The 26,333-nt window shown below is 37.7% G+C and overlaps 1 protein-coding gene across 15 annotated transcripts in view; it reads left to right on the top strand.

Annotated features, from left to right (window-relative positions):
* Positions 1-1,750: 1,750 nt before the first annotated feature.
* Positions 1,751-26,333, top strand: part of LOC100888919 (1-phosphatidylinositol 4,5-bisphosphate phosphodiesterase beta-1) — a 131,924-nt gene continuing 107,341 nt past the window's right edge. For 14 of the 15 annotated variants that reach the window (XM_030999299.1, XM_030999298.1, XM_030999308.1 and 11 more), the window contains exons 1-3: positions 1,751-2,391; positions 21,148-21,225; positions 25,149-25,169. In XM_030999299.1, coding sequence (XP_030855159.1) covers positions 2,293-2,391; positions 21,148-21,225; positions 25,149-25,169 — 198 coding nt within the window. In that variant the 5' untranslated portion in view covers positions 1,751-2,292. The remainder of the gene's footprint in view (positions 2,392-21,147; positions 21,226-25,148; positions 25,170-26,333) is intronic. The other variant, XM_030999300.1, reaches the window with a different exon arrangement.

Consider the following 26,333-nt stretch of genomic DNA (forward strand, 5'->3'; position numbering starts at 1 on the left):
TCATTATCAACATAAGATAAAAGGAAGTGGGGAATCATAAAAACCTAAATTGGCTTGATGAGAATGATCCCCAAATAAATACTTAGCATAAACAAGATACAAATTTATTTTATATTTAAAAAAAAAACATAGTACATACATTCACTACAACAGAGCCCAGAGGAAAGAGAAAGATAACATAAGGTAAAGACAGTACAGGAAGATAAGAAGAGAGAGAAGATAAGAAGAAGGAAGTTATAGCTTGGGTCTTACATTCTACATAATAAATGACAATTTCATTTTGTTCCGCTTAAAATAACCCTTATACTTCAAGCGTTTCAATGTATTCCACTGTTTTATGTCATCTGGCAAACTATTCCAAATTAATGGACCATGAAAAAAATGGAATCTTTAAAGGTTGACTTGATTTAAGAGCACTGATTACTTTTCTATAGGGATGTATTACAGTTAATATTTGTATTGTCATCCAGGGATTAGATGAAACAATGCTCTTTGGGTCAACACTGACATGAACTCACGGATCCGACACAAATTTTTATGGGGTCAGCGTCCGTTTTTGTTTTGTTTTTCTACCCTATATATATAACAATTATTGTAGATGAAATTTAATATTTCTATTTCACCTCAAAATATATTTTGCTCCAAGTGACTAATGATAGAACAAACATGAAGGGTTGACTTTGATGAAAAAATTGTATTGATTCTAATACGGAAGCGACCATATCAATGTTATCCACTTACAACTTTACATTTGCTTGTGCAACGCTAAATCATGCGGGGTCCATAGGCTCACAAAATGGGGTCGATGGGCTTCTGCTTCCTGAGGATTGAAAGTACCAATATTCGGGCAACCTTCACCTCGGTTTTTGCAGCGGGGGGGGGGGGGGGGGGGGGGGGGGGGGGGGCTGATACTTGTGTCCCTCGGTTTTCCGAACGCTCAAACATGTGGGTGTGTCCCGGCCATACCCCCCCCTTTCAGATTGGTGCTCATGAGTGTTTGAAATTTTGGGAGAGAGGGAGAGAAAGAGAGAGAGAGAGAGAGAGAGAGAGAGAGAACGCTAATACAATTATCAGTTGAGATTGTTCAATTCTGAAGAAAAGCAGTATCATGGCGTATACGATGAATATGATATCAATCCCGGGTTTCTCAGCAGTAATTTACCATATAAACTATACGATTTCACCTGTTTATCATTACATGTAAAAAGATTAAACATAAATGGGAGAGGGGCATTTCAATTAATATCCCGACCCTCTTGCCAGGCTCTTTTAACTCACTTCTCTAGTTCTACACCCTGGTAAATGTTAGGGTATTTTATCGACAGGGCCGGATCAGTGCATGTTTAGTTTGACAGAAAAGAGTTTTGGGTTTGGAGTCCCCCCCCCCCTGCCTCGCGCCTCCTCTACCCCCCCCCATCCCCCACCCCCTACCCCCACCCCCGAACATGTTTGCGAGAATTCCGCCATGTGCGTGCCAAACTCGCTCAGCCGAAGTTATAGTTTTGGGAGTTACCCGGGGTCCCGGGTTATATGCAAATTAACGTAACTACCACCAAGTGAAAGTATCTTTCAATTTGGGAAAATGAACCTTTACTAAAAAGCGATGTTTAAAAAAAAGATGAATTTCATGAATATGATATATTCAAAATCGAGCTGTAAAAAGTGAAAATTAAATATACCAGTAACTTCATTTGCTATTTTGGAGACCACGCCCATTAGTTCGATGCGATAGAAGTGTTATCGTTCACGAATCATTTATCGTATAAGCTGAGCCGAGAGTACGTCGACCGGACCGGCAGTGAAACACTTCTTATGATATTAAGTTTACAATTGAGTCAACTCAACGTCTTGACGTCAAAAGTTATTGAATGTTATTCTGTAAAACTTAAAAGCTAAATGTTCAAGCAGGAATTTGATTTCTACGATGCAGGAATTATTGCAGAACGAATGCATCTTCATCTAAGTTCAACAAGTAGACTTGTCTGAGCCGAACGCGGAAGTACCTGTACCGCTGCGCCAGCCCATTGGAAAGCAGTACAGTCTCGCTGTGATATGTTACACGAATTCCATCGTCTAGTTCAATTTGACACAGCTAGCTTGGTAGTACTGGTACAGGTTGGTACAGTACAGCACTAGCATTGCAGTAGCACTGACTGCCTTGACTTAGCCGTCGTTGTCATTGATTAGTCTTTGGAGTTGAATGTCATCAAATTCTCCCGATTTGCAGTGTGAAATAACAACCTTATTGCTAAAATTTTACATCGATGAAGTAGACAGAATTTAGAATTGATAATGGCCGGGGCGGATACATCAAAGGTTCGGCTAAAGTTGGAAGAGATTGTTGTTCCTGATGACCTAGTGGAAGGCAACAAATTCCTCAAATGGGACGAGGTGAGTACTACTACTACATTCTAATTCTAGACCTATTCAGTTCATAAATTTATACCCACATAGGGCCTACATAGATTTACATGTATAGTCTTCATATGATTATGAGTTGGCTTAGTCTGGCTTAATCCAAATTTCATGACTAGAAGTTAGAACTTGAATAAGGTTCAACTTGATTTGATTGTCATGTTTGTAGATCTAGCAATAATTTATGATGTGACTGATAATGGCATTAATGCCCAAAAAGAAGAGTCTCTAGATCTTTGTGTTCTTAATTTTAGGTTAACATCAAAAGTTAGACCTGCATACATGATTTTCATTTTGAGTTTTGAACTGAAATACTTTTATGTTTAAATTTCTAAGGATATAAATCTGACTTTAGAGTGCTACAGGGGTCCATAAAAACATGATGGTGATTAATTATTGATTGTTGATTATTATGTAATTGATGGGTTCATTCATTTGTTTCTACATGTATTTCTATTAATTAATTTGACCTTTCATAAGAAAGCAAAACAATTACTAGAATCTGCATAATTTCATTTAAAGGTCAATGTAATCTGTGATTTGAGAAAATACACACCGGTAGTAGACATACATGTACAACTGTACATGTTCGTCAATGAATTTCTGAAATGTCAAGTTGGGTAAAATGCAATAAAAGTTGAGATGAAACTTCATAAATGCTTGGGTGTACTTTCTCCCATATTAATGAAAATAGTGATGTTTGAATTAGTTTTACATGTAGTATGTACATTCAGATTTTTAGTATTGGTTTGAGTCTTGCACAAGTTGTCTTTCAAAAATGTGTGCTGAACCAAGGAACCTGTCATCTCCACAGTATATTAAGGGACACACACTCAACAAACACTTTGTCACCAGCCATCTCTCTATAGTATAAGCTCACATTATTTTGAACAGATATGACTGAAACATTTGACCACTGATTCTGAAATTACAGACAACTTTGATTATTTAAATGCAAAATATGGATGGTTTTGAAGCCTATTATTAACACAAGGCATGCTTCAAATGAGAAGTTCTTTCACATGAAACAAACATTAAAAAGAATAGTCAAAACTACTTCTTTCTCCATTGCAAGAACCTAACTTATTCTTTGAATTACCAAGAGCGCGTTTATCTAGGCTTGCCACTAGATATGTACATATCGTACCCCACTATCGAGCCCCACTATCGTACCCCACTATACGATCGTGATTTTCGGGATGTCGCGTTTATCGACCCTTCACGATTCAAAATAAAGGCCTTGTGTCTGCCCAGCTGTTTTGACCTGGGAAGCAGACAGTTTCTCGGAGGTCAACTTCACACGTATGCTTGTACACAACACCTGGGTGGTCATATTTGTATGTGAGGTTCAAAACAGCTTTGCGTTTATCGATCTCTCAGAAACGTGATTCTGGCTGTATGTCACATTCAAAACGCACCTTTTTGCATCTTTAGATATCTAAAGACGTTTGAAAAAGGCTTTGTGTTTATCTACTTCTAAATTTGCCTGAAAGACGTTTGAGAAACCTGATTCAAGCCAAAATTTTGCTAGATAAACGCAACCCAAGACAGCCGACTACTGTATGTATTTGCTGATAAGGCTGTATCTTTCAACATGCTAGAAATTTAAAGGAAGTTGTGGTCTAGTTTAAGCCAACTCAAGGCCTCTGTAGCATCACACTGACAGTTATGACTTCGTGTGGTTTGACTTGGATGCTCTTGGGTTTCAGAATTCATTTGGGCAAAAGTAGGCTATACTTGCAAGACTGGGAATGAAAATCAGCTCAAAGATCCTTTTTCATTGGTCTTGTGAGATTTCTTGCGGTCTTTAAGTTAGACTGACTTTGTCTTATATAAAAGAAGTTTATGTAAAGACTAAAGAGTCACTTATGATGCTTGCAAGTTGATTGCAATTTTATGAAAAAAGAGGTACGGTAACTTAATTGCAAAATTCAGTAATTAGAAAACCAAAACATGACAAGAAATGTAGGTGTTACTGTTTTACCATTTCTAGAACTGGAACCAAAACCCTAGTTTGCGGTGATTGTATTTGCACCAGGTACCTATCGATCCTTACCAGAGCATGAGGTATTCATGCAAAACTGATATCAATTGGACTATTTCATCGCAGAACAAAAGAAAAGCTTCCGCATGTTCCTTTCATTCACCATGATCTGGATAAAGTGTACATACTGTACATGTACATGTGTAAGAGAGGATGTCAACATACATGTACATGTACATGCACATGTCTCTTAACGTCAATGCATTGTATTAGTGAGAACTTCTATATGACAGATTATTATTTGAAGAAAATATTATTCTGACAAAGGATTTGAAAATTATGAACTTATAGAGTTGAAATCAACAAAAACTCAGTGACAACTCTTTGATTTGAAAGCACCTGTCCTATTGGTTTTGTAAAAGTTAATCCATAATTTTTGGTTAAAGTATTTGATAAACGAATGAATTGAATGAAGGGGATATGAAAAAAAAGGTTCTATAATAAAGGCTACAGTTATCTACTTGGGCACAGTTAAATTGAAAGTTCTATATATTATCTCTTTAACAGAGAAAAGAAGTGGTCTGTATTAGTGAGTAATATTTTATGTTAATGTACATGTTGCTTTTACTCATGTTTCAATATGAATAATACTGTAATCTTCTGTGATCTCTTTTCCAAATGAATCTAAAACTAAGAAAAGAAATTTCTATAATACTTATTGACCCTTCATGTACTGTACATGTCTCAGTTGTCCTCTTTTTCGTCATACAGGATTGAGATATGAAATGAGGATTGAAATGCGTACACATTGCACATGTACTATCATGTCATTTCTCTTGCTTCTAAAGACAAAATTGAAGAGACCTACAGTATCTCAATAACCAATGGAATGCACCTAAATTAGCGAAGGATAACTGGATAAGCCCTTGATTGGCCCATAGACTGCTGCTGTGTTAATCTTATGGTGTAGCAGTCTCATTAATCATTTCCTATAGAGATTAAAGATCTAGAAGGAAACCATGGAGGATTCATTTCCGTTGAGAGAGCGTGTCCTTGTTTGACAAACTCTTCTCCATGTCGGTCGTACCCTGCCTGCCAGCCTGGGTCATTGAGATGATGATGAACTCGGAGATCGATTCAAATATTTGCAGAGATGTACATGTATTTGTATCGGCTGCTCTTGAAAATATTGTACATTTCTGCATACGTTACTGCATACATGTACATAGAACTCGGTCATAAATGCATTTTTACATGATTGAATGTATGTATTGTACAAGTACATGTATGTGCCTACATTTACATGCATGTGGTATTTACACTGTAGGCCGATTAAGCTCTGTCTTAATAACTACCGGTAATAAGCTGCTAAGCACTATCTGAACTACAGTAGGCATGTATTGCTGGTTCAGAGCCAGATGGGTGTTAACTCTGTTAATGCCTTTCTGGTTCCAGACATAATTACAACATGACATGATCTTATTTGTATTTTGGTTATTGGTTACATGTACATCATTCACTGAATTTTATTCAATAAATAACCCTTTAGCTTCCAGGGTAATTTAGGGCTATTAATCAAATACTATTAACTAAATACTCTCATCAGAGCAGATGCAATAGAGGTGTCATAGTTGAGTGGTTGAATCACTTGACTGGGGATATAAAAGTTATTGTTTCTATGCCTGTCATGTACAGTACATGTACATGTACAGTGTACATGACAGGCATGTTTTGGGCAATGTATTTTATGTGCACTTCATCTCTCCAATCAGGTGTTGAATGGGTATACATGTACATGAAGATGATCTGTTAGGATGCGAATGTCATTGTGGTTTGAATAGAATACATGAGCTGTAAAATAGTTGCCAGGTTGGACTACTCCCAAGCAGAGTGTACACGTATAGGATACACCTGTAGATCTGCACTGTAATTGCAGGGTCATCATTGAATCCAATGACCATTGTTAAGTTCTTTGATCAGTTATATTCAATTGGAAAGGTGCTATAACAACACCCGTCCCCCATCAACCGAGCAACAAGGAACAATAATAATAATATTCTTCTTCTTCCTAATAAAACAATTGTGCTTAGTGTAGCTGCCTTCTGCAGGATGTAGAGGTGTAGATCCGGGGAGATCTTGGATATATATAAGACGATTGTCTGTTCCTTTGACTGCAATTTTACTGCAATTTTTTAGTAATTTAGGGGTTATTATTATTGTTATCATTATCATTATTATTGCTATTGTTATTATAATTTGTTGAAATAAATTTATATTATCAGTGTTGTTGTTTTTATTATTTTTATTTTATTATTATTATCAGTATTATTATTATAATCATTATCTCAAAAATAATGTCCAGAATTATATGTAAACCTCAAACCACTGGGCTATCATCTTGTTTAAAAAAATATATTGTTGATCATTGTTAGGAATTTGGTTTCAAAGAAAGATGTATGTTTTACTTGGGATAAAACAAGGCAAAAGCAGTGATTTCTATTTTTAAAAAATGTATGCACTTCAGTCCACAGTTTTGAGAGTTTATGTGTTGTACATGTACCTGTGCAGGTACATAACCAAGTAAATTAAGGTAAGATATATTTACCTTAAAACCTAAATTCAAAGGATTGTAAATAATATGACATTAACATTCTTGAATGTCTGTTTTGAGTACGAAGTATTCTGTCAGAAATGACATAGACGGAGAGCACATAAAGTTCTTCTACCTCTGCATGAGTTATGAGGGCCTCTTAACTGATACGAGATTGCCCGACAAATTGATGTCCTTTATTAGAAAATTGAAGCTACATGTACATGTACATACCAAAGCCCCAATCTCATAGATATGCGATAGCCCAGAACAAATATAAATCAAACATTTGATATTTTACTTGCTGGTTAATATACTTTGCATTATAGGTTGTTGTTATGATTCATCTTGAAGGTCCTACATGTGGGACCAAGTAGGGTTGTGTACTTGTGTGGTGTTTCAGAAAACTCTGGCCATTTAAGAAGCAGTTTTTTTATTTTCAGATTTCAGAATTACAAAATTTACATTGTACACTGTACATGTTGTACACAATTTACTGGTGCTTTGAGAGCATGCATTTATACTGCAAAACCAGTGGAGGAGTTTCGGCAAGACTTGTCATTTTTCATTTCATTTTTATTTTTTCATTTCCAACAAAATATAATACATAACTAGCAGGACCCGCGGAAATCCGCGGGATCCTAGAGGGGGGCGGGGGGTGTAAATAGATATATAGAGACTGTCTAAATTAAAACCACCAAGAACTTTATTTGCCATTCAGGCCATTAAGAAATATACATGTTAAGCGTCCCCGCCCGCTTCCTTTTTGGGGGCCGCCTCCTATTTTTTTTTTTTGAAATTTTTTGAAAAGTTTTTTTTTTTTTTTTTTTTTTTTTTTTTTCTTTGGAAAAAAAAAAACAGCGTCCCCGCCTGCTTCCTTTTTGGGGGCCGCCTCCTATTTTTTTTTTTTTTTTTTTATTTATTTTTTTTTTATTGAAAGAAAAAAAACATGAAAAGCACTGCTAAAATGTATTTCTGATTTTAAAAAAGAAAAAAAAAATTGTCGGCCGCCATCTTGAAAAATAGCCTGAATGTCAGGAAAAATGTACGGAGCGGCCATTTTGAAAGAAAAGAAAAAGAAAAAAAAAGGGCCTCCTCCTTCCCATTTTTCGAAAAAACAGGAAGCTAAACATGTTTTTTTTTTAATTTGGCCTTATATAAAAATTTAAAAAACGATCCAACTGTACCGGTAGTTATTCTTTAAGCCACTGGAACTGCGTAGAGTTCCGTAGTGTGGCGTACCGACTACGAAGAAATTAGGCTGCGTATTAATGGGGAAATAGTCCCTGCGTAGGTTATGCGTAGGCTGGCGAAAAAAATTAAACAGGTTGAATTGTTTTCGTTCATCTTGCGTACCCCTTTCTGTCCCTCAGCATATAGTAACGTAGGCCAGCGTAGTTGTTACGCAACACTACGCAACTCTACGTATTGACCCCACGCCAATTAGTGACCCGCAAGTGTCACAAATAAAGTATTAAAAATATGCTCATCTGACCCTATACGCCTAAAACCCCCGAGCTTTCGGGGGTTTATGGCCCCTTGAAACTCGTGGACCCCACGCCTATATTATATATACACTCAACTCGCTGCGATCTGATCTCTCCCCCCCCCCCCCAACTTTGAAAAACGTAACCCCCGAGCTTTTGAGGGTTTATGGCCCCTTGAAACCCGTGGACCCCACGCCTATATTATATATACACTCAACTCAGGACCCGCGGAAATCCGCGGGATTCTAGAGGGGGTGCGCAGGCAAAAAATTAAGTTTTTCATTTCGGGCCGGGGCTCCATTTCAAATTTTAGGGAAATTTCGGGGGCTCTTTTTTCTGGGGCTACTTTTTCATTAATTCATATAAGGATAGGCCTACACTTTGTTGAGATTTGTTTAGTAGGCTATTAGGTTTCAGGCTTCCTACTTCATAATTGCCTATTTAAAAAAAAAAAACATTTTTCTAGTTCAATAACTAAGTTTTCATGCATTGATTTGATGCAAGAACTGTAACATAATAGACCCTAGATTGTGATTATTTCTGACCATGAATTTCGATAATCATTTTTCAAAGTAAAATTTTCACAGGAAAATCAAACAGTCTTTTAAAACGTAGACATTAGAGTCTAGTAATACTTTTACTAATTCTAAGCTGAGGTTTCGTAAATCTATTCACGAAACTATATTGAAATCGCGGCAATAATGATGCAAACCAACAGATAACAATTTCAAAGAGTCAAATCTCTTCGACTCGGATACAACTCACACACTTTCAACTGCAACTCAGCTCATCTCACACACACTACACAGTGGCAATGCACTGTATTGTAGCGTGTCAGTTACGGTGATTTTGTCTGATTTTCTTTACTTTGAAGAAATGATTATCAAAATTACGTAAACATGGCGAGAACATCACAAAATAGGCTTTAATTTCATACCTCTATTTATGGAAACTTTATAATATTGCAGCAATCGTGAATTCGTGATGGGAAATTGATTGCAGTTTCGCGATGTTTAGTGGTTCATGGTCTAGATTCAGCTTCTACCAAAACCAAAAAGAGCGCCAAAAACTCGAGCCCTACGCTCCGTCTCGATCTCGCAACTGCGAAAATGTACGTGTTTTGGCGTACTTGCGTGCGACATGGTAAGCCAGGTAAGGTATGGAATATGGTTCGAGTTTTTTTACGACCGATTTTTGTGTATACAATTTTATACGGATAGTCATCGGTCGTGTGTCAATGTTGAATATCCATGAGGTAGCTCTGTCGTCACGCATATCCTGCATTATGCATATCGCGTCTGTTTTCGCCCTGGACGTCGACACGGAGGAGGACCTCGGGCGGAGTATAGCCAATTCCACAGAGTAGACTCCCCCGCGGACGATGGCACCGGGCACGGGTACCCCGAGCGCAGGGTTCAGGAGGAGATAGCCGCACCAACTTGGGTCGGCGATCTCATTAAAAAACAATAGAATACAAAGGCTCGCGGAGACGTCGCGCCCCCCGCGGAGCCTTAGCGTATTATTATTATAGATAACAAATACAATGTAACATGTACATGTATACAAAACATAGTTACATTTGTATTAAACAAATCTTAATAGTAATTTATACATTTTAGGAAGACAAAAAATGAATTTTAAAATTTAACTGCAATTATATTTTGAGGAAATGGAGAGGTCCACTTTCAGAAGACCGTACTCCAGTTGTGGGTTTCTATTTAACAATGAATGTGGGCTACTGGGAGGAATGGTATTCTTTAATGACCTCATTCTTTGACAATGATAATTTGTAGGTACTTTCATGTGTTAAAAATTTGTCTGTTGGGTACATGAAAAGTGGGTACATGAAAAGTAGATAGATTTTAAGTCTGTAAAACATTGATCATTTGATAAACTTGGTACTTTACATGCCAGGCTCAGGTCAATACTTATTGGCACATGAGAATGACCTTTGGGATGAACCAATTTAGATTTGTACATGTACTATACTCTACATCAGGCCTTCTCAACTAGTTTATTAGAAGTGCCAACACAAAAAGAATTTGTAGTTGAAGTGCCAACCTGTATGTTTTGTTTCTGTGCTGCGAGTGAGCGTAGCGACCGAGCCGACAGCGGGGGTGCAGGGGACGCAGCCCCCTGAAGCTGTTGGATTTTAGGGCACATTCTAAAGGCCCAGGTGTGGCATTTTTAACACCTATTTATTCCCAAATATTGAAATCATAATTTTATATTGATGAGAAAAAATTAGTACAATTCCTGGGTACAATTACATTGGAGGCAAATTTAATGTATATGTACCTGTAGTAATTTTGCCATTACGAACTGCTACGAACGCCGTACATACGTTTTTCATAAAATGAAAATTCGGGAAGACAATGAAAAAACGGAGATTCGTACGAATTTATCGTTCGTACGAAACTTTGTGACCGTAGCATAATTGAAAATCAAACAAACAAAAACTAGTTTTTAAATTTGGCAGCACATTGTAAGCTTATTGTGGATTGGAGCTCGGGTTTAAAGTCGTATAAATTGGTAAAAAACCTTTAAATTCCCCTTTCTTCCTGTTTGGTAAGCAGACATTTTGGGCTCAACTTCAACTGCGAATTTTTGATTTTGCTGAGTTTTTCATTCTAAAATATAATTTTGTATTTACTTATTTATTTATTTATTTATTTTACTCTTTTTTTTTGTGGCAACAGACAGTTGCGCGCCACTCCGACTGACCCAAAGCGCCACGAGTGGCGCGCGCGCCGCCAGTTGAGAAGGCCTGCTCTACATGTACGCGTGGGCTTTCATCGAAAGGGTGCGGTGCGGCGCGGCGCGGTGTGGTGTGCTCAACGCACCCATTCGATAAAAGAGGGGGGCCTTTTCTCGAAAGGGTGCGTTGAGAGCGGAGTTCCGTTTTAACACACCCTTTCGATGAAAGCGGGGGGGCTTTTCTCGAAAGGGTGCGTCGACTAGTCTTTCGCATCAGTCGTTTAAAATGAGGATCTCGGACAGAAGGTAATAGTTGCCAATTTAAGTATATCGAAAATGTATTAAATAAAATGGAATGGTCTTGATTACAGAGTGGTCTCTTTCGTTATTACTATGTTGATGGGGGAGACAGAGAGAAGGAGGGAAAGGGAAGATAAAAGGAAAGAAAGAAGAATAAGAAGAGAAGAGGGAAACGGGGGGGGGGGCGAAGGACTCGTGCCAAAAAATAAATCAGAGAGAGAGAGAAGGGAAAGGGAAAGGGAAAGAGAAGATAAAAGGAAAGAAAGAAGAGGAAAAAGAAGAAAAGAGGGAAACGTGGGCAAAGGGCTTTTGCCTCCTCCCCCCCCCCCCGCCAACAAATAAATAGGAGAGAAAGAGAAGGGAAAGGGAAAGGGAAAGGGAAAGAGAAGATAAAAGGAAAGAAAGAAGAGGAAGAAGAAGAAAAGAGAGAAACGTGGGCAAAGGGCTTTTGCCTCCTCCCCCCCCCCCCCCGCCAACAAATAAATAGGAGAGAGAGATAGAGATAGAGAGAAGGGAAAGGGAAAGAAAATATAAAAGGAAAGAAAGAAGAAGAAGAAGGAAAGAGGGAAATGGGGGAAGGGCAAAAGGCTCTTGCCTCCTCCCTCCCCCCCCCCCCCCCGCCAAAAAAATAAATAAGAGAGAGAGAGAGAAGGGAAAGGGAAAGAGAAGATAAAAGGAAAGAAAAAAGAGGAAAAGAAGAAAAGAGGGACACGGGGGCGAAGGGCTCTTGCCCCCCCCCCACCAAAAATAAATAAATAAGAGAGAGAGAGAGAGAGAGAGAGAGAGAGAGAGAGAGAGAGAGAAAGGGAAAGGGAAAGGGAAAGAGAATATAAAAGGAAAGAAAGAAGAATAAGAAGAAAAGAGGGAAACGGGGGCGAAGGGCTCTTGCCTCCTCCCCCCCCCCCGCCAACAAATAAATAGGAGAGAGAGAGAGAGAGAGAGAAGGGAAAGGAAAAGAAAATATAAAAGGAAAGAAAGAAGAAGAAGAAGGAAAGATGGATACGGGGGAAGGGCGAAAGGTTCTTACCTCCTCCCTCCCCCCCCCCCCGCCAAAAAAATAAATAAGAGAGAGAGAGAGAGAAGGGAAAGGGAAAGAGAAGATAAAAGGAAAGAAAGAAGAGGAAAAGAAGAAAAGAGGGACACGGGGGCGAAGGGCTCTTGCCCTCCCCCCCCCCACCAAAAATAAATAAATAAGAGAGAGAGAGAGAGAGAGAAGGGAAAGGGAAAGGGAAAGAGAAGATAAAAGGAAAGAAAGAAGAGGAAGAAGAAGAAAAGAGAGAAACGTGGGCAAAGGGCTTTTGCCTCCTCCCCCCCCCCCCCCGCCAACAAATAAATAGGAGAGAGAGATAGAGATAGAGAGAAGGGAAAGGGAAAGGGAAAGAAAATATAAAAGGAAAGAAAGAAGAAGAAGGAAAGAGGGAAATGGGGGAAGGGCAAAAGGCTCTTGCCCCCTCCCTCCCCCCCCCCCCCGCCAAAAAAATAAATAAGAGCGAGAGAGAGAAGGGAAAGGGAAAGAGAAGATAAAAGGAAAGAAAGAAGAGGAAAAGAAGAAAAGAGGGACACGGGGGCGAAGGGCTCTTGCCCCCCCCCCCACCAAAAATAAATAAATAAGAGAGAGAGAGAGAGAGAGAGAGAAAAGGGAAAGAGAATATAAAAGGAAAGAAAGAAGAATAAGAAGAAAAGAGGGAAACGGGGGCGAAGGGCTCTTGCCTCCTCCCCCCCCCCCGCCAACAAATAAATAGGAGAGAGAGAGAGAGAGAGAGAGAGAAGGGAAAGGAAAAGAAAATATAAAAGGAAAGAAAGAAGAAGAAGAAGGAAAGATGGATACGGGGGAAGGGCGAAAGGTTCTTACCTCCCCCCCCCCCCTTCCCGCCAAAAAATTAATAAGAGAGAGAGAGAGAGAAGGGAGAGGGAAAGAAAATCTAAAAGGAAAGAAAGAAGAGGAAAAAGAATAAGAAAAGAGGGAAAGGGGGCGAAGGGCTCTTGCCAACAAAATAAATAAGAGAGAGAGAGAAGGGAAAGGGAAAGAGAAGATAAAAGGAAAGAAAGAAGAGGAAGAAGAAGAAGAAAAGAGTTAAACGGGGGCGAAGGGCTCTTGCCTCCCCCGCCAAAAGTAAATAAGAGAGAGAGAGAGAGAGAGAGAGAAGGGAAAGAAAGAAGAGGAAGAAGAATAAGAAGAAAAGAGGGAAACGGGGGCGAAGGGCTCTTGCCCTGCCCCCCCCCCCCGCCAAAAATAAATAAGAGAGAGAGAAGGGAGAGGAAAAAAAATATAAAAGGAAAGAAAGAAGAGGAATAAGAAGGAAAGAGGGAAACGGGGGAAGGGCGAAGGGCTCTTGCCCCCCTCCCCCCCCCGCCAACAAAATAAATAAGAGAGAGAGGGAGGGAAGGGAAAAGGAAAGAAAATATAAAAGAAAAGAAAGAAGAGGAAAAAAGAATAAGAAAAGAGGGAAACAGGGGCGAAGGGCTCTTGCCTCCTCCCTCCCCCCCCCCCCCCCGCCAAAAAATAAATAAGAGAGAGAGAGAGAGAGAATCTGTTCTGATCCTGGTCCTGATCCTCAAGAGGGATATAAAGAAGACCAATAAGAACGTTATCGTTCGAGAGAGAGTGTTTGTTGCTTCTAGAACATTTTAGAATTAAGTCCCATCACTTTGCAGTTGTGGGGAGGGACTATGATTATTACCCCCTTGGATGGCTTCCCAGAGTCTGGCTTTGAAGGTTTCGACTGCGTTGCAGGCAACGCAGGGGGGGGGGGGGAAGTAAATTCCAGGCCCGTACGGTTCTTGGAAAGAAGGTGAGTCGATATATATCCGTCTTGCATCTTATGTTGGAGAAGGAGAGGGAAAGAGAAGATAAAAGGAAAGAAAGAAGAGGAAGAGGAAGAAGAATTTGTGTTCTGCCAGTGTCACAAATAGATATATAAATATGCTCATCTGACGATAATTTGATGTATAAAACCTCTCACCTTCTTGGGGCTCCGCCCCTTGGATCCAACACCAATTTGTGTCCTGCCAGTGTCACAAATAGATATAAAAATATGCTCATCTGACCGTTATTTATTGCCCAAAACCCCTGAGCTTCCGGGTGCTCCACCCCCTGGACCCCACGCCAATTCGTGACCCCTGTGTCACAAATAAGGTATAAAATAATAATAATTTAATGGACAAAACTCCTGAGCTTCTGGGGGCTCCGCCCCCTGGACCCAACACCAAATTGTGTCCTGCCACTGTCACAAATAAGGTATAAAATTATGCTCATCCGACGTTAATTTTGATGATTAATACCCCTGAGCTTCTGAGGGCTCCGCCCTGTGAAAAAAACGTGTAAAAAAAAAAACACGTTAATTTTTACCGTTTTGGGGAGATACCCCCCCCCCCCTGGCGTTCAAGGGGGGGGGGGTACGATTTTTCAAATTTTTGAGGGCCCCAAAAAAGATTAGTGCTCTCTAGTAATTTCGCGACTACTCCGGAACCGCGGCAGATATAAAGTTTTTTTTTTATGACTTTTTTCTTTCGAATCTTACGCATCTTTTGAAACATTTTTTTGTTGAAAATCGGACGTGTAATTGCGGAGTCACGTGACCTTTTGTTTTTGCATGTCAGCCCTAAAATCGCTCATTTTTGTGATTTATGTACCAAACATATGGAAATACCATTTATTCTTTTTAAAAAAGAGAAAACATTGGTTATTTGGTCTTGTTTCAAGTTAATGTGTTTGATTTTGGGTAAAAATAGTTGAATTGTGGTTAGAAATGAAATGAAATAACAAAATAATATAATACATAAACACAAATTATCAAAACAAGAGATAACATAGGGATAAACTGGCTCTTCCAACTTTGTTGTCGTATCATTATTCTAACGAATATATGAAGTGAAAAAGAACGCTCGAATATGAATTATATATGATTTATGGGTAAAAATGTGAATTCTCTGACCTTGTTTGCATAAATTACCATAAATATGCATTTTCGCGGCGATCGGCTGTGAAACGGCCGAGATCTCAGAAGAAGGACCCCCCCCCCCCCCCACCCTCAAGTCCACTCCAATCACATTGAAAAAAAGTATGACTTAAATCATCTCTCTCATCATTATATAGTATTCATGTTTTTAATATTATTTATTGTCCATTAAACAAGTTCATAGAGAAAATACATATCTCTCTGCAACATTAAAAAAGAATCTTCATTAATATGTCTTAATTTGTATTGATAGCCTTGTGGTCGCCAACAGTGGTGTAGGCAGGGGCGTCTCCAAAGGGGGGTGTGGGGGTGCGACACCCCCCCCCCACCTGTCAGGATATGGTCGGTAAAATTGCGCTGCCGTCGGGAAAAAAGAGAAAAGGGGGAGGGGAAAAAAGAGAGTAAAAGGGAAAGAAAAGAACAAAAGAAAAAGAAAAGAAAAAAAAAGAAAAAGAAAAAAAAGGAAAGAAAAGAGAAGAAAGAAAAGAAAGAAGCAGAAAAACGAAAAAGAGGGAGAATAGGAAAAACAGGAGGCAAGAGCCCTTCGCCCCCGTTACCCTCTTTTCTTCTTATTCTCCTTCCTCTTCTTTCTTTTCTTTTATCTTCTCTTTCCCTTTCCCTTCTTTCTCTCTCTCTTATTTATTTTTTTTGGTGGGGGGAGGGGAAGGAGGGCTATAGGAGGCAAGAGCCCTTCGCCCCCGTTTCCTTCTTCTTCCTCTTCTTTCTTTCCTTTTATCTTCTCTTCTCTTTCCCTTTCCCTTTCCCTTCTCTCTCTTACTTATCTTTTGGCGGGGGGGGGGGGGAGGAGGAGGAGGCAAGAGCCCCTCTTTTCTTCTTATTCTTCTTCCTTTCCTTTTTTTATTCTCTTTCCATTTCCCTTTCCCTTCTCTCTTTCTCTCTTATTTATTTTTTGGCGGGGGGGGGGGAGGCAAGAGCCCTTCGCCCCCGTTTCCCTCTTTTCTTCTTCTTCTTCCTCTTCTTTCTTTTCTTTTATCTTCTCTTTCCCTTTCCCTTTCCCTTCTCTCTCTATCTCTTATTTATTTTTTGGCGGGGGTTGGGAGGGAGGAGGCAAGAGCCCTTCGCCCTTCCCCCGTTTCCCTCTTTCCTTCTTATTCCTCTTCTTTCTTTCCTTTTATATTTTCTTTCCCTTTTCCTTCTCTCCCTCTCTCTTATTTACTTTTGGCGGGGGGAGGCAATAGCCCTTCGCCCCTGTTTTCCTCTTTTCTTCTTCTTCTTCCTCTTCTTTCTTTCCTTTTATCTTCTCTTTCCCTTTCCCTTCTCTCTCTCTCTCTCTTATTTATTTTGTTGGCAAGAGCCCTTCGCCCCCTTTCCCTCTTTTCTTATTCTTTTTCCTCTTCTTTCTTTCCTTTTAGATTTTCTTTCCCTCTCCCTTCTCTCTCTCTCTCTCTTATTTATTTTTTTGGCGGGAGGGGGGGGGGGGAGGTAAGAACCTTTCGCCCTTCCCCCTATCCATCTTTCCTTCTTCTTCTTCTTTCTTTCCTTTTATATTTTCTTTCTCTTTCCCTTCTCTCTCTCTCTCTCTCTCTCTTATTTATTTGTTGGCAGGAGGAGGCAAGAGCCCTTCGCCCCCTTTCCCTCTTTTCTTATTCTTTTTCCTCTTCTTTCTTTCCTTTTAGATTTTCTTTCCCTCTCCCTTCTCTCTCTCTCTCTCTCTCTCTCTGTTATTTATTTTTTTGGCGGGAGGGGGTGGGGGGAGGTAAGAACCTTTCGCCCTTCCTCCGTATCCATCTTTCCTTCTTCTTCTTCTTTCTTTCCTTTTATATTTTCTTTCCCTTTCCCTTCTCTCTCTCTCTCTCTCTCTCTCTCTCCTATTTATTTGTTGGCGGGGGGGGGGGGGAGGAGGCAAGAGCCCTTCGCCCCCGTTTCCCTCTTTTCTTTTTATTCTTCTTCCTCTTCTTTCTTTCCTTTTATATTCTCTTTCCATTTCCCTTTCCCTTCTCTCTCTCTCTCTCTCTCTCTCTCCCTTTCGCCCTTCCCCCGTTTCCCTCTTTCCTTCTTCTTCTTCTTTCTTTCCTTTTATATTTTCTTTCCCTTTCCCTTTCCCTTCTCTCTCTCTCTCTCTCTCTACTATTTGTTGGCGGGGGGGGGGGGGGAGGAGGCAAAAGCCCTTTGCCCACGTTTCCCTCTTTTCTTCTTCTTCCTCTTCTTTCTTTCCTTTTATCTTCTCTTTCCCTTTCCCTTCTCTCTCTCTGATTTATTTTTTGGCGGGGGGGGGGGGGCAAGAATCCTTCCTCCCCCCCGTTTCCCTCTTCTCTTATTCTTTTTTCTTTCCTTTTATCTTCCCTTTCCCTCCTTCTCTCTGTCTCCCCCATCAACATAGTAATAACGAAAGAGACCACTCTGTAATCAAGACCATTCCATTTTATTTAATACATTTTCGATATACTTAAATTGGCAACTATTACCTTCTGTCCGAGATCCTCATTTTAAACGACTGATGCGAAAGACTAGTTGACGCACCCTTTCGAGAAAAGCCCCCCCGCTTTCATCGAAAGGGTGTGTTAAAACGGAACTCCGCTCTCAACGCACCCTTTCGAGAAAAGGCCCCCCTCTTTTATCGAATGGGTGCGTTGAGCACACCACACCGCGCCGCACCGCACCGCACCCTTTCGATGAAAGCCGTACATGTAGGTGTATTATTGGCTATAGTATAGGGTCTTTTTGTTTACAAGACATAGCTTTTATTTCCATTTCAGGACAGTACTTGTAGGCATAATGTAGTACTTCATGCTCCTAAACCAGGGATCTAGCTGAATCAACACAGGGGTTCAATTTACATGTAGCATACTGTAAATAGTAATGTACATGTACATGTAGATGTAGAGCTCTATATTTACACTGCAAGCATTTTTTTCTTGACATTCAGGTTTTCGTCGGAAGTTGCTACTTCACATTATTAAACCACTAACACACAACAGTGAAGACCTACTGTACCTCTGGAGTGTTTTTTGTGTAAACGCTGGCAGAAATTTTACTGTTTTTGTTGTGCAACTTGTATGCTTACTCTCAAAACATTGATGAATGATTGCAGATTTATCTAGATAAGTTTATAGTCTTTGCTACTCCTAGCATGAAAATGATTCAGATATGGTTGCATGCATAAAAAATTGCAAGTGATTCAGGTTCGCAAAATTTTTCAATGGCAACTCAAAACTGACACAAAACTGTATTTTTTTAATTTGCAAGAATTTCGTTATCTGAAAATGGCATGGGTGTACATGGTACATGTACATGTTGTACATGTAGTTGACGTTACTGGTGCAAAAGTTACATGTTGCGATGCAGGTACCGGTACATGTATTTGTAGTTTCTTGTTTAAAAGTACTGCATGTACAGTATGTACATGTACATACATGTACATGTAGCTCGAGCCATGGCCAGATTATTAGTATTTAACGGAGAATGTTGCAAACAATTTGTGTGATTACACTTGCACCAACTGCACACGACACTATTACACATGTGCATGTAGATATGAATATTTGTTATCCTTTGGGTTCGCCAGACCATGATCACAATGCTGCAAGAAATATGATTACATGTACTGTACATTACATGTATGTGTGTGTAATTGTGTAATGACTAGAATACCAATGCTCTTTTATTAAGCGTTAGAAACAGTGCAGCACACCATCAATGCTTGTACAGCAAGAAGGGCCCTCTCCGTCTAGCTCAGTCGATCATACAAGCTCTTTCTCATTCTCATGATGCCTATAGCTGCCTGCCATGCACTCACATGCTGCCTCTCGTATAGTGTTGCCATGGAGATAGTATGGCTGTCCACTTGTGCCTTTGTAGTGGTTGTGCATTACAGTGTCAAAGCAGAATACTGTATGAATTATGCTAAATTATCTGTCAATTTTGGAACAGAAAATGTATTCACTTGTTCAGTTGTTATTAATATTATGTATATTCCCATACAAATGAATGAACAAATGAATGTACTACAGTTGTACATGTACCAGTAGCTACATGTACATACATGTACACAAAACAACACATTACATTTACATGTACATGTAGGTAGACCATACAGCAGCATATAGGCCTACATACACATATATATATATATATACATGTAATATATCCACAAAAACACAAGAAATAATGATCCTCCCTACATGAAGAAATTGTCATTTTGTAAAACAATATCTTTGTGTACGGAGGATGATATTTTCCTGTGTTTTTTCTATTTTCTATAAGTCTGAGCAGAACTACATTTAAACAAAATACATTGTACATTGTTCATGTTTTTCAACTTACATTGTATGCATATTTGTATCATCTAGACCAGGCCTTCTCAACTAGTTTATTAGAAGCGCCAAAACAAAAATGAATTGAGGTTGAAGTGCCAACCTGTATGTTTGGTGACTGTGTTACGAGGGAGCGTAGCGACCGAGCCGATACCGGGTGGGTTCCAGGGGGCGAAGCCCCCGGAAGCTAGTGGATTTAAGGGCTTTTTTGAGGCCCAGATGTGGCATTTTTAACACCTTTTTGTTCCATAAAACATCAATCATAATTTCATATTGATGTGAAATAATTAGTACAATTCCTGGCTAAAATCTACACTGTTAGTTAATTTATATGTAGTTATTTTGGTGCAATAAACACGGAAAATGTCAAAATGAAGTGAAAATCAAACAAACAAAATGGCTTGCTTACATTTTGGGCTCAACTTCGACTGCGACTTTTTGATTTTTCTGAGTTTTTTTATTTTAGAATATAATTTTTTAATGTTGTTCTTTCTTTAATTTTTAATTTTTATTAATTTGTTGAAACAGCCGCGCGCCACTCTGACTAACCGCAAGCGCCACGAGTGGCGCGCGCGCCGCCAGTTGAGAAGGCCTGATCTAGACCTATATCCTGGTGTTCACATTATGTTGCCTGTCATGTCATTTTTGAATGATCATGTGAGAGATTTGATCTCCACCTCACAGAGACACTTACATAACAACATCTTACAATAAAACTAGTTGATTAACAAACTAAACAAATAATTAGCTTGTACAATAGGTTCATAAACCAATGTTTAGAAGGAGTATACAACCTATTACAACTTCTTACCTTTAATAAGCTACATGTAGGGAAGCTAATTAATGTAGATCTACAAACTGTAGTGTTTGATTTTGTATACCTCTTGGTCTAATAGCCATTATATTGAGAGCCTGTCATGTATGTGTTGCCATGTCTGGCAAGCCTACCCTGTTCAATAGCTAATACATTCATGTCATTTGAAATGTATTTGTTATATATCGACTCAAGCATTTTTGCTTATGATAGTTGGCCTCTGCATTTATCTTGATTATTTTTTAAATATTTTTGTTTTACTTACCTCCATACTTTCAAGCTGTCAATTATATATGCATTTGTATGTGTGTGTATTTAAGTTGTCACTCTTTGTGTAAATCAATTATATTATATTATTGTTATTTGAATGTTTTATATTTGATTTGTCAATATTAAAATGCAGAAACATCTGCTAAAAAAGAAAAGAAAAAAGAAAGAAAAGATGTCCTTGTCATTTTATGAGCTTTAATATAAATGAGACAGGTTATAACACAGACATCTGACATTTATACATAAGTCCTTTTACACGTACATGTAGATGGCACTAGTAGATCCATGAAGATAAAATTGAAGACATTTTATTTTGTTCTCTCTCTCTCTCTCTCTCTCTCTCTTTCTCTCTGCCAGGATTCTTCGTCTGCAATTCCAGTGACTCTGAAGGTTGACGCTCATGGACACTTTCTCTATTGGAAGATCCAGAATAAGGTATGCATTTCACTTAATCATTTTTGCATTAAAAACAAGTGTACATGTTTAATGTAAATTGTCTTACATAGTCACACATACACGTAAAGACAATCAACGTCAAGTGAATAGTGTAAACCATAATTAAGATGAATGGCGCTGTAACAAACCGACAGGTAGAAACTATTTATGTATGGACTACTTCAATGTTTTAATGAAGTGGAGTGTTGATTCACTTTGATACACCTTTCACACAGTGCTCACTTTCTGTTCAGTTTTGATATATTTTTGACAAATATTAGCAAGCAACAATTTTACTTTAAAAAAAGAAGAAAGGGCCTTTTAATTGAATTAACTTGCAACGATACAAACATATGTGTTATATCTCTTTTGTTATGTATAAAAGAAATAGGAGATTAATAAGCTACTTGTAAACACAACATGCATAAAACACAAAATGACTTAACATGGACAATTGTAAATATCCAAAAGAAAGATACAAAGCAGACACATTAAAATAAGTGTCGATATACACCAGTCTTCTCAAAATAACAGCTCAGAGTATCAGTGCCAATGTGAACATTAAACACAAACATATTCACTGTATGCAGATTTGCAAAAACAAATCTTGAGAAAGTAAAATCGAAGATGCTGTCTTGACTTAAGTTTTGCTCCATTATTTGAAATTTAAACATTCCCCAAGGTCACTTCTTAAGCCCTGCCATGCTCCACAAAAACAACTTTTAGTATCAGATTATCTCCTTTATAATTCATGTTTGTTTTTCTACTTACAAAACCATGTTTGTCAGTGCTGGGGTTACTAAGTTATTTGAAAGGCAACGGAAATGTTTACAAAAAATGCTTAAAAGAATACTTATAAAAAAAAATATGGGCATTATAACTATATACAGACAATGCAATGTATCATGTGCACCACCCAGAACCTTTTACAGAGGTACATGTAGTTTCATTATAATTAGATTATCTAAATTCAACTGTTGCTCAGATGCAATCAATATGAAATCCTTTTCTGGAAACAATGTTACTCAACATATACTAGTACAGTAAACATGATTTAATCAGATTAGCAGCAAATGCCAAACAGATAGGAAAGGCAAAAGAAATCAATTTCATTTAAAGAGCACACTGCCTTCTGTGATGACTATGATGGTGTGTTTCTACTGCTGGATGAAGAACATTCCATCCAGTCACTGTATATGCACAATATCACAAACTACAATGTATGTGGTGCACAGCCTCAACAGCTGTTTCGATATATATGCACTATTCACGCATAACCTGTTCAATGATAATTTATTTTTTGTTTCAAGTTGGTAGTTTATCACCATAATGATGAATTCATGTGGAATGATTGATAGGGTTATGGGAACACACTTGTTGAGCAGGGCTGGGTATATTTGCCTTGACTTTTGTTGAATCAATAACACAAATATGATGTGTATGGTTATCTCACTTCGCAAGGAGAAGAGGCCTGTGGAGTATTATCAGTAATATGCATCTAGAACGCTGATCAAAAGCATTTTATTTTTGTGCAGGCTGTATTCTGAAATATTGATTTGCGTCATGGAAAAAGGTGAGAATATTTGGACATGAGATAAGACAAAGTTACATACTTGTACATTGGTCAGCTGACTATCTAATAAACTTTGTAACACTGTTGATGTATTTCATCAATTTATTCCTTTTTTGTTTATTTATTAATTAATTTATTGATTAATTTATTCATTTATTGTAGTTATTCATTAACTTATTCAATTAAATATATCTTGTTATTTATTTATTCTGTTGATTAATTAATTTTTTTATTTTCCCCCTTATCTTTATTTATCTTTCTGCTTATTTATAATAATTTATACAAAGAATAACATGAACATACACGTTTATGTATGTCAGTTTGCATTAATTTAGTTAGTCTTTAACACGGTATTTTCATTTCAAATTGCATAAATTATAAATACTTTTTTTCAAATTGAAACAATTAAACTCACAGAATAAACATTCATTGGGGTCCAGTGTCCTCCAAACCAGGGGAAAGAAAGCAGATTGCACTGGATTTATTTATTCAGATATAGGCAGTCATGTTTATTAAAGTGACTTGGTAACATTGTTGAAGGTTGATGAAAAAAATTGCTTAATTTTTTGTAAAAAATGTTACTTATTATATTCCTTCTACTGTACTGACCCTCTGACATGCAAAAAAAATCATGACAAAATTCTCAAACCACGAAGATATCTATGGTTTTCTTTGAAGGCGTCGATGTACGACACCCTCTAACAGTGATCAACAGTAAATTCTCCCAACCATTTTTTCATGAAAAAAAGACATAGAACAGGCTATAAAAAATCTGTCAACACTTAAATGTCTGGAATGGAATGTAGAGCCATTTTATTGCTTTGTGACCATTTCCATTCACCTAAAATGTAATTAAATTGTAAGAATATAGTTGGGAGAATTAAGGAATCGATCAGATCAGTTTTTCCCAATTTGTACCATGAATAATGGTCCGTTTTCACTCAAATTTTCAGATTATCTTTAATTGTACATCTAGCATTGAAGTCACTACCTTAGCACCACTATCTCTCATCTAAACAATGTTACCAAGTCCCTTTAATATAGTTTAAAAATCTTGAATAATGCTTTTAACAATCTTTATAGCCCACACATCCATGTACATACATTTACATGTCAACATGAATGAAATATTTTGTCTACGGTTACATGTAGATACTGCAATAAAAATAGTCCCCTAAGACATAGAAGATAGGTATTTAGTGTAAGTGAAAGCAGAACTATCAAATACATATACAAAATAGATAGCTTCTAATCTGTATTGTAACCATTGATAGAGTGTGCCTATAGCTTCTCTGTTTACAGGCTCGTCTCTTTCGTTCTCTCTCTCTACCAGCAAATAATATGTTCTCTTTGACACAGAACGGGTCAAGGTACAACACACCCGCTGAAGAAACTGTATTAGCCTTAGTGTATCTATATGCATGTAGCTCAGTTAATAGCACATCAAATACAAGTAGGCCTACCATTCACTTTCTTAGGCAAAAAGAGACATTTTCATTTTCCCATATTTTTCATTTGAAACAAGTAGGCTACATCATAAATGTAAATGTTATAAGGTTTATCAAATTTACATTTCATAGATCTACATGTATGGACAAAATTGGAAATGAGAAAATTAAAAAGTGACTACGGTAGTGTTACATAAAATTTGTTTGGAACATGTACAGTGTACATACATACAAGCTGAAATCATGAAATAACAATACTGATTAACATTGTGTGTTTTTCTGTTTGAAGAAAAAAAAACACAAGGAAAAAGAAAAGATTTTGTAAAATGCATGAGGTTTAAATACGATATGTTTTACTGGTACAAAAACCAGTTAGTACATAATACATACACAGACTCATGTTCAATGAACTGTACAATGTACTAGAGGTTTACAAAAACACTTGTCTTATTTTACGTGTCGATTCAACTGAATTGTCTCATTATGCAGGCAACCTCTCTCTCCTAAAAAAAGTACACAACCATACCTATCATTGTATCATGATACATACGTGTACATGTAGATACATACATGAATGGTACAGTGTACAGTACATGTACAATAGGGGGGGGGGGATTTCTCTTTATTTCAGAGTCAATAGTACAACACAAAGGTTTACATGTGACTTTCACAGTCTGTGATGCAGATAAATTTTTATTGTTATTTTCAATCATTTTTTATGCATGATTTGTAAGTTGTATGTAATGATCATTTACATACTGTTAAGGTGAAATTGTTATTCATTTTTATTGGCTCAGAACATTCTTTTTATATTTAATTTATTTGCATCATTGCTCAATTTGTCTTGTTAAAATGTTCACTCAATGTATTTCTTGTGATTGTGTTCACATTGTTCATATTAGGAGGGACCCAGTAGTAAATTGGTAAGTATGGACACATCAGGGACACTTTCTGTCCTACCTTTACTCCTCTTGTCATTTTTTAGCAGTTTTGCATGTATTTCAAAGTTTGCAGTGAACCTTCAAACCTTTTCCAGCATCCCGTAGACATTTAGTTTCGAAATTCCTACTTTTTCCCATCGTTCATTACATTATTTAATGTGTGAGGATTTAATTGCTGTCATGATGCAACAATGGTATTATTTTTAGAGAACAGTGTGCATACATGTAACTTCATATTTGAGTAATTTGACCCAAACTATTTTTTTGAAATTGAATCATATTTTGATGTGTCAGATGTGGGTAATTCTGTTCAGTTGAAGAGGCGAATTAAGTGTTTTTGTGATTAACAATTATGCAGGTAAATGAGAGCTTATTATTCCATGCCAACTGGACCTCGATCATAGCTCATATGTTCATTATTGTGCATGGTCTTTTTTAATATAATGGTGGTTTTCCATAGGGTAACATACATGTAGGGCAAATTGCCCCCATTCCATATCTGATTATTTTTCCACCGGTGCCAAGGGAAGATTGCATGCCATGAATTCTATTCTTTTTTACTTCTCAAAGATGTTTATAAATGTTGTACTTCCAATACAGATCATTTTTATTTTTTTCTTAGCATTATCTTTATGTGGTGGGATATTTTTGACAGCAATTGCATAATTCTGTATAGTTCAACTTATATGCACTTATGAGGCTACCATGAACTGTTACCAAATGGAGAACTTTGAATTCAAAGCCTGCATTTTTATATTGATACAGAAAGCGATTTGTAGCAAAAACACTTTTGAAATAACTCATCAATATAAACATTTATGTACCAAAGAGAAATGTGAGTATCAAGAGATTATTATTGAAAACCATGTTTCATTCACGGCCTTGTACAAATAAGTTGAAAATTGAAATGCGTTGAAAAAAACACCTCTGCTAGCATTTTTTATTTGAAGACAAAGGACAGAACTTTAAAGAAATTCCATGCTAATTAAGAGATTTCGTGAATTTGAATTCCTTTAAGAAATCTGCATAATGTAGAAAAAAAATGATCATGAGATAACAAAATCAATATCGTTGCTAGTGTTGATATGATACCTAATTTTTTCAGGCATCTTTAGATCTTCATTTTTCGGTAGCCTTACACATTAT

The sequence above is a fragment of the Strongylocentrotus purpuratus genome, unplaced genomic scaffold (genome assembly GCF_000002235.5).
Source record: "Strongylocentrotus purpuratus isolate Spur 01 unplaced genomic scaffold, Spur_5.0 spur5_scaffold_5, whole genome shotgun sequence".
In the NCBI taxonomy this organism is placed as follows: Eukaryota; Metazoa; Echinodermata; class Echinoidea; order Camarodonta; family Strongylocentrotidae; genus Strongylocentrotus; species Strongylocentrotus purpuratus.